Source organism: Sciurus carolinensis, chromosome 1 (assembly GCF_902686445.1).
Source record: "Sciurus carolinensis chromosome 1, mSciCar1.2, whole genome shotgun sequence".
Lineage (NCBI taxonomy): Eukaryota > Metazoa > Chordata > Mammalia > Rodentia > Sciuridae > Sciurus > Sciurus carolinensis.
The window spans coordinates 10,141,857-10,151,342 of NC_062213.1; the positions used below are offsets into that span (position 1 = coordinate 10,141,857).

Consider the following 9,486-nt stretch of genomic DNA (forward strand, 5'->3'; position numbering starts at 1 on the left):
TATTCCATTTAAAATTTTTCAACTTCTTTTAAATAAAGGACAGTTTTAGTTAAATTTTGTTCTTCTTTTTAATTAACATATTCTTGGTAATTGTACACTCCTGTGGAGTGCATTGTGATATTCAGTCTGTGTGTGCAGCCTGAACAGTCACATTTCCCTGGCCTTGCCATTTCATTATTTGGAGCCTTTGGTGTTCTCTCTTCTAGTTCTTCACAAAATATGCCAGAAGATTGTCAATTAGTCACTCACTGCATGGCAGGACACTAGAACTTATTTCTCCTATCTAAACTATTATAGTCCCAGTTTCCAACCCCCTTAACCCCATTTGCCCTTCCAAACCTCTAGTAATCACTCTTCCACATTCAAATCTATTTCTTTTTAGCTTCCACATAAGAGGACATGTGAAATTTGTGCATCTGACTTATTTTACTTAATATTGTGTCCTCTAGTTCCATCCATTTTGCTGCAAATGACAGGCTTTCATCCTTCTAATGACTGGATAGTAAACCATTGTGTTTATATATCCTGTTTTCTTTATCCATGCATCCATCAATGGACATCTTGGCTGATTTCATACTTTTGTAGTTGTAGTGATTTCTTGAAGCAGTGAGAGAAAACGCACATGGCAGGGAGCAGGATGGCGAATGACCTCCTCACAAGCCCAATTCATAGGCCATGGCTCCTTGTCAGCAGATGTGCATCCCTAAGCACTGGGATGGGGGTGTGTTTTGGTCAGTTTTTTTATTGCTGTGACTAAAAGGCCTGACAAGAACAATTTTAAGGAGGCAGGCTTCAGGGACTCTGACCCAGCTGTACTTTGCCTGGCCTCCCACACTTCCCTTTGAAATCATGGTGGAAGCCTCCATGAACCCCTAACTCCAGCATCCTACATTCCTGAAAAACCAGCCCCTCATGGTTGGTGCCAAAGTTTGACACCATCTCAAGCAATAGCCAAACCTCTTGAGACCATAGCTGCAACAGCCTCTGAGTACCTAGGTAGATGAGCGTGGTGTGGCCTTGCTATTGAAGCAGTGTGCTCCTTGGCCTCTTCTCAAAGCTATTTTTACTTGTACACCCTGGAGTCTAAGATGGGTGTGGTCTTGCCAATTTCTGAGATGCCATCAAGCCATCATTCCTATTGTCTTTGTGAAATGCACTTAGCCTCTCTTTAGTTTCTGAAATCTCTGCAACAAACCCACCTTCCTTAGCACAGGTTTACATGTGATTTTCTGGCCAAATTGCAAGTTTTCCAAATATTTCTGCTTTCTGCTCCTGATTATTATAATAAACTTTACAAAAAGTTGCCAGCAATATCTATGCCACCACCTGAATGCCATGTTGCCTTGAAATTTTCTCCATGAGATTAATTAGTCCATCACCTTTAAATTCAGCCTCATAGAAAGTCTCAGAACCTGGACCAAATGTAGACAAGTTCTTTGCCACAATTTAACATGAATGGCCTCTAGTCCAGTTTCCACCTCCTCCTCTGACATTTCAATGGTCCAGTCTTTACTGTCAGCAGTCCTAGTGGCATTCTAATCTTCTGAGCAATTTCCCACCTGTAACTCTTACAGGTCAGAGAACTGACACAAACAGAGGCAGCACGAAGGCCCCCCTTCATATCCCACATCTGTGGTCATGCCAGAAAGATGTCAGACCTGTTGCTCAGAATAACAGGAATGAGTTTATCAGAAGAGACGGGAAAGGGGAGAAGAGGATGCTCTCAAGACAGAGAGTGCGTCTCTCAGAGAGGGGCGGGCTGGCACACCTCTCCTGCCCTCCCGGTTTTATTGTGGGATTCCTAGGGTAGTTCTGAGAGTCCTGCCCAGTCTGTGTTTTGACTTCTAACTAAGCACAGGAACTGCATGGACTGCCTCCCAGAGAGGACGGTGTGATGGTCTCTGAATTGGAGATTTTAAGGAAATTGGGCCCCTGCTTTTGCTTCAATTTCCTGCCCCCTTAGTCATTTTATCGCCCTTTGAATAAGCTTCAGCAAGCTTAGTTGTTAGGGTCTTGATATACATCTGTCCTTTAAGGCTGCCTGTGGTTTTCAACCCTTTTCATTGTCTTTTCCCTATTCAGCCATTCATGGCTCACTAGCAACCTATCAAAGCCATGGCTCTCTGTCCTTTAAAGTCAGAGGAGTCACTGAGTACCACAGCACTCTGCATCCAGGAAGCAGGTGTGTTCAGGGCTGTCCACACACAGTCATTTATCTGGAGCAGTCGGGTCCCCTTTTCTGCTCAGCCACATCCCTGGGTATCCTTCACAGCACCTTCCGATTCCCCCCTTTCAGCTTTCCAGAGAATGCAAAGCCCATTTCTGATTCCTCCTTTCTCCTATGGAATGCATGGTTTATAGGGCACAGTTTGAGTTTTTAGAATATGCTATTTTATATTCTTTGAATACTTTGTATTTTTCTTCAGCAAGTTCACATGTATTAGTAAAAATACTTACAGGAATTGAAAACTCAGATGCCCAAAGGCCAACCCCGGCTTCTGCTGGCTAGACTGAGTCTGGGAACAGGAGCGTGAAGCTCACGTTAGCTGGACTGTTATTTTCTTCAGATCAGAGATCATTTCTTACATAATTTCATTATTTCTTCAATAGAACAGTAGTAGTTTTAGGATACTCAACACATATTCATGCAATGCAGCTGTATGCTAGGCATACAAGATGAGCAAGAAAATACCTTGCCTCAAGGATGTCAGTCTGCAGGGAGGCAGGCCAATCATGAGACAGCAACATGATACTGCAACAAATTCCGTGTTAGAGCAAGAAGAGGTGCTTCCAGGAACCTTGTCCCTTCACAGATGGATTCCATGGCACCTGCCATAGTGGCACTTAACATATATCTGTTGAATGAGTAAATGAGTGGGATAGTGACTCTAAAATAATTTGGATGAGTATCAAAAATCACTGGGGAGACTTTAAAAAAATGTTTCTCACTGGGCTCAACTCTAGGCCTATTGAAACAATTGCCAGGAAAGTGACCCAGGACTTGTCATCCGCAGTTTCCTCTACGACCATGACTTTGGGAATCACTGGGCGGTGGATGTTCTTCCTGGTTCTGATTCACCTGTGCTATTTGCTGAGAGAACTGGGTAGAGAGAGCAGGAGCAGGTTCTCATGGGAGAGGAGGTTGGTGGGCTGAGGTCTGCCGTGCACCTGACCTGGCAGTCTGAATGCCTCTGCCAAAGTGCGACAGGTTGGGCTGTGGGAGCCAGCGAGGTCTGAAACCTGACCAGCCGCGCTTAGGAGTGAGACCTGGCTGATCCTGGCTGTGTGAGTTGGCCAGCTGGGTCCCTTCAATCACCAAAGCTTCTTGGGTAAGCAGAGCCTCCCAGGCGTCCTCTCCTCCAGCTACCTGTGCACCGGCAGGGCTCCACAGTGCTATTTCTCATGGGTCAGAACCATGCTTCCGCAAGGCTGTGAACTACTAGAAGCAGGACAACCTCTTGTTTTTATCTCTGCGCTACACAGATATCACTAGCTAATATTTGCTGAATAAAGAACTTGATTATAAATGATGTGATACTAATTTCCATTTGCCCTTTTTTTGTTGTAGAAGCAAGCCAGTTGAGAAACTAGAAATAGATCCTAGCAAACATTCCTATCCTGATGTGACTACTATAGTCCAAGAGGGAAAACACAGGCCCAGAAGACTGGGATCCGAACACAAAGTCGTGCCGAGGGAGGAAGAAGCAGACTTCGAAGATAACCCTGAAGTGCCTCCACTGATTTGAAATATCAGGCTGCTGTCTGATTGGCTATGATACGCCAGGCCTCCTTGCTCAGGGCAGAGAGTCAGTGGCCCTGGTTTATGGGGTAAACACAGAACTATTTATCATCATTATTACTTTTGTGTTTTAACTCCTACTTTGTACAGTAGTATTCTTAAACAAGTTTGAAATTAAAATGCATATCTTAAATATGTTATAACTCATCCTTTGTCTATAATCAAGGACTGTCTAGTGAAAAATTGAGTGAAAAGATTGAACTGCTGCATGAAACGTTGATAATAAGTCACAGAAGTGCCTGCTGTTTTATAGATTAAGTCACAGGTAAAAGAGTTGGTTATAAGATTGGTACTTCAACAAACTGGTCAAGCTCAGTAGTTAGAAATATAATTTCAGGCCCAATTAGAACACTTTAAAGCAGTTTTAAACAGTGTTTCACTATTTCTCCTGACACGCCTGCTTTCTCTGGTGGCTCAGTGTGATGGCAAAACATGAGTTCTGACATTAGACACCCTATATTTGGTTCCAGCTGAGTCACTCTGTAAAGACCTTCAACAAGTCCTTCCGATCCTCCAGCCCTAGGGGCTTCATCTGTAACCAGGGGTGGTGATCTTGTCTTGTGGGTTGTTTCAAGATCAGCACTTGGTCTAGTGCCTGTCAGGGCTGGGAGCCCTACTCCTCCTCCTCCTGACCCCTCCTCCCTGCTTCCTTGATACCTTTTCTCCCTTTTCCTCTTTCTTCACTTCTTCCTCCTCATCTGGCCCTTTCTGATCCACTCCCTTCTTACTGGCTGTCTTTCCTTCTTCTCTATCTAACACTATGGACACGAAGCTCATCACACGCCACGGGGGAATCACAATGCAGCAGCAATTAAGTCAGACATCCCCAAATTACCATCCAGTAGGAGCTTCCCGAGCCTTTTGTGAGTGTGCAACTGTGCGCGTGGGATTCCTCAGCACTGTGGCTCGGATACAGTCTGAGGTGTCCTCCCAAAGATGGGTTTGCTGGGAACTTCACCCAGGTGACTGTATTGGAAGGTAGTGGGACCTTTACAGGTGGGGCCTAGTCGGAGGTCCTTAGGTCACTGGAAGTACTGCCCTCAGAAGGGAGTGCTGTCTCCTGGAGTGAGAGTCACAAGAGCTAGGGGTTTTAAAGCCCTGAACCTGACCCCTAGGTCCCTATCTGGCTACCTTTATCAAGATGTTACCCCTTCCTCACACTTGTGCTCCTGTCCTGACGTGATCCCAGCCCGTGTGAGGCCAAACCAATGGGGTTGTCTGATCCTGGACTTTGAGCTTCTAAAACTGTGAGCTAAATAAACCTCTTTTCTTCACAAAGTCAGCCTGCCTCAGGAATTTCCTTATAGTAATGCAAAACCACTACTACAAGGGTAAAAATGTTGCCTCGTAATGATACCATGTCAAGTGGTGATGAGAACTATAAGGAGAGTGAGACAGGGCAAGGCTTTCAGGGTGGAGGGGTTCTTTTTCAAACAGGGCCTCTCTCTCAGAGAAGGGCTTCCACTAGGCTCTGGTAATGACTTATCAGAGAACCAAAATGTATCAGTCGGGAAAAGTGAACCTCTAGAAATAGGATGGGAATGAGGGGTTGGTTACAGGAATGCAGTTTGACACAGATGTGGGAGGAGCTGGAAGTGAGGGTGGAGAACTGGGGAAAGATGCATAGAGTAGGTGACAATCTGGACCTTGCACAGAATTTGAGCTGCTGACACAGGACAGTGTCCGGGGCGCTTTGGGAAGGTCTGTGGCAACTACTCCCTCCACTGAGACTGTGCATGTGTTTAGCTGTTGCCCGTGTGGGTTTGTGGCCAAGCTCCCGGGGGTTGGGCTCGGGACCAGCATAGCTCTTGTTCTGGCAGCTGGTCACACGTCTGTAGCTGGGGACTGGTACGCATAGTTTCCTTCTTACACTACCGACTACATTGTTTTTCTCTCCCCAAACACTTCAGCTGGTGATTGATCCTGGTCAGGGGGCCACCCAACCTTCCTTCCTGCAGTCTATGCCACGGTCAATCCCACCTGTCCTGGGTTACTTGGTTGTCCATGTACGGTCCCCTCGGAACTTGCGAGTACTAAGAAATGCCCAAGAGCCATCTGCTTTTCAGCTCTGTTCCTCCTGTTCTCCCACCACCCTTGTGAGCAGCAGCCATTCCATTTTCCTGTGATGGCCAAGTCACCCAGCCAGTATACTACCTTCTTGTCCTGTTGGCTCACTGGACGTGACTCCACAGGGGCCCAGCGTTGAAGCCAGAAGGCAGCTTGTCGTCTTCTCTGTTGGTGCTCTTCCCTCTGGAACCCATGTCTCCACACCAGTAGGGCCTGTGTTGCAGGAAGGGACATTCAGTTGGTGGCCCTGCACTGCTCCTGCTGATGGCATTAATTTTCAGACAAATGAAGTGCCATCTTCCACATCCAGGCTGGTCAAGCCGCCAGACCACTGCAGTCCTGGCCTGTATTTGATTGCAACAGGAGAGACTCCCAAGAAAAACTGCTGAGGTTTCCCAAAATCTAACCCACGAAGGGTGAGCAAAATGCAAGCGTTGCATCAATCTACCAAATTTGGGAGCAATTTTTTTTGAAGCAGTGGTAACAAGAACAGATTTGGTAGCTGGAAGTGGAATGCTTCCATAAGGAAAACTGAGACAAGTGGTCAAGACTTGGGACCAGGGACTAGTTGAGATGGAACGAACTGGAGGAGGCTCATGTGCTTCGGCACTCCAAAGGTAGAGGTGTTACCTTTTGATGGAGGTCCACCTCCATTTTGGGTTCCTACATTATAACCCAAACTCAGAGGTTCTTCAAAGGGTCCTCTAGGGAAGCTGAAGAGTGCTTCTTGAAGTGGGTAGCTTACAGACTGGTGCTTGACCCCTGCCAGGCACATCATTCTAGAAGGCCAGAGGACGGTGATGAGTGTTCAGCCCTATGGGTGATCATGCAGATGGTGACTGGTGACTGGAATCTTGGTTTCCATCTGCTCTTCCCAAATCCTTCCTGTGAACCCTCCTGCCCCTTTGCCTGTGCTGTTACTTCATTTCTTATTTCCAGAAGGCTGCTGTGCTGGTACCTCCCTTGTCAGCACCACCAGGCAAAGGAGGAGGCTTCAGTCCTCCTCCCTGGGCCTGGCAGAAAGAAAATCTCACCAGGTGTGATGGCCAAACCTCTCCAGCCCATGCATCTTCCCTCTGTTTTCCTCCTGGGCTCCTGAGCTGCTGAGCTGGCCTGTCCTCATCCCTCTCCATTGCGTCCCCACTGTCCCCAGCACAGCTGCTCACAGCTCTGCATTCCGCTTCCAGCTACCACGACAAGCCTGCTGGCAGTGGGACCCCCTGCATGTGAGTGGCCTTCAAAGATCAAGAGGAGGAAATTGACAGTGACCACCAGGGGAGGCTTGAGTGGGCTCAAGACTCCAGGCCTGAGCGTGAGAGCTCCGTCCTCGCTCACGAGATGGCTGCCCCCACTTGACAGCTGGGTGGCAAGGTGCAGCAGTGTGTGTCTGTCACCATCTGCAGTCTGCCACAGCCTGCTGACACCTCTGGATGGAAAGTGCTCCCCCATCTCCAGTGTGTCTGCCACTGTAGCAGATCTTAGCTACGACGAGCTGTTCTCTCAAACACCTTCTCCTCGATGCCTCTTCCTCTTGTTCATCCTGGTGCTTTCCTTGTCACAGAGACAGCTTCTGTTCGCCCATCTACTGGGTCTCCTCATCAGCACACGAGGGATTCTCCTCAGAGAGCTCACTCTCCTGGTTTTTGCTTTTCTGCCAAGGACCCCTGCGAGTGCCCCCTGGTCTTCTTGCTGTGCGCTCTCCCTGAACTCTGGGGTCCACTCTCCTGGCTTCTCTACCAGTAGGTCGCTGATGCCTCTGAATCCTCCACTTCAGGCCTTGGGCTTGTGTGCACAGTTCCCCTCCCTCCTCCTGAATGTCTCACGGTTGGGCATTGTTCACTTGGGAGTCTTCTTTCTAGTGGTTTCCTGCCACCTCACCTTGTCCTGACTCTTGTCTTGCTTTTGTTCTGTGGATCCACTTCCCAGTCATCCAGGGTAGAGGGCGCCATCACTGCAGCTGTGTCCAGCAGTCAGTGGCAATCCTGCCTCACAAAGAACATCTCTGGTCTTCTCCCCATCCATTTCTGCCATCTCCTCTCAATTTCCCAGTGTCAGTTGTGCCTGTGCTACCTGCTCCTTTCCCTCTTCCATATAAATGCCCCCTTTGACTGTCACCTAGGGGAAGAGTCTGAGGATACCAGGCCTGAACCCTGATATGTGCACCACAGCATTTCTGAGACTCAGTGTTGTTGTGTCCACTGACCTGACCTGACCTGTCAGGGACATGCTGAACTGAGGTGGGTGATATGAGGGTTCTGGAGGTCCAGGTGAGCTCTCCTCAGGGTTGGACAGGAGAAAGGTACAGATACCAAGGTCCAGAGAGAGAGAAAGAGAGGAGGCCCTGCTGATGGTGGGCAAGGCAGGACAAACACACAGTCACATGTTCCTTAACAAAAGCATCAATTGTTGGAATCACGATAAACAGTGGAATCCTTTTCAGAGAGAAATGAAGTTCGACATGGGCCATCATCTTGTCTCAGCTGCTCTGGGAGAGTTCACCAGTCCAGTGCTTCAGGGCAGAAGTCACTGACCACAGTGACCCACAAACTACCCCTGCAGAACCAGGGTTTTGAAGGATCATGTCACTCACTGCTCCCTTCCACATCAAAGGAAAGACTTTGAAAGCCTGTTCTGCTTACTGTTGCTACCAATAGACCATTTTGTACTTAGTGAAAAAAAAAAAAAGCAAGAGCATTGTGCTCACAGTTTCTGTAGATCAGAAATAGTGGCAGGAACAATGGGGACAGCTTGTCCCATACATAAAAGAATTTTTTATGTCCTGAGCCTCAGCCTGGAAGACCCAGAAACCAGGGTGACCTGAAGCCTGGAGGCTGGAACCATCTGGAGGTGTCCTCACTCAGACCTTTGTTTGATGCTACTCGTGACCAGAGCTCAGCTGGATTGACAGCCTGAATGCCTACATGCACCCACGAGGGCCGTCCAGACTCCTCCTGAGGAGTTAACTAGTCCCATGTGCCCCCGCTGGGAGAGGGCTCTTGGAAGCCTGTGCCTGGTGTCCTCTGGACACAGCTCCAGGTAGCTTCTCCTTCACCTGGTTTTGCCTTGCATCCTGTTGCTATTATAAGTCATCTGTGTGCTGAGCCCTGTGAGTCCTCCTAGCAAATCATCTAAACTGGAGATGGTCCTGAGGGTCCCCAGCACACTCCTCCATCAAATTCCTCTGCCATCCTTCCCCGCAAGTCTTCCTTCCACCATCCTACCAGTTTCCAGACCTACCCAAATACTCCTGGACAGCAGCAATGAATAGAGCTGAGCCTACATGTATGTTGAAATGCATACTCCCCAACCTAATTTTTATTTACATTTTTCTCTTTCATTACAGTTCACGTGCATTACCATATACCTAAAAATTCTGTGGAATGAAATGGTATAAATATATAGATGGGACCTATTTTATCATAGGCAAGTAAGTTAGAAATTAATAACAAAAGATAACTAACACTATATTTTTGCATCTAAAATGTGGAATACTAAATGATCCTTTTGTTAAAAGTGAAAGAAATGAAATTACTGAGTTTAAACGACAATCAATACATCATATATCAAAATTTGAAAGAAGATGAACTTATAACTTTCTTATAAATAAATATCGAATACTT

At 47.3% G+C, this 9,486-nt stretch overlaps 1 protein-coding gene across 2 annotated transcripts in view; it reads left to right on the forward strand.

The window, feature by feature from the left end:
• Dnaaf11 (dynein axonemal assembly factor 11) overlaps positions 1-5,066 on the forward strand; it is a 93,404-nt gene extending 88,338 nt beyond the window's left edge. For both annotated transcript variants that reach the window (XM_047522936.1, XM_047522946.1), the window contains exon 12: positions 3,569-5,066. In XM_047522936.1, coding sequence (XP_047378892.1) covers positions 3,569-3,746 — 178 coding nt within the window. In that variant the 3' untranslated portion in view covers positions 3,747-5,066. The remainder of the gene's footprint in view (positions 1-3,568) is intronic.
• Positions 5,067-9,486: the final 4,420 nt, after the last annotated feature.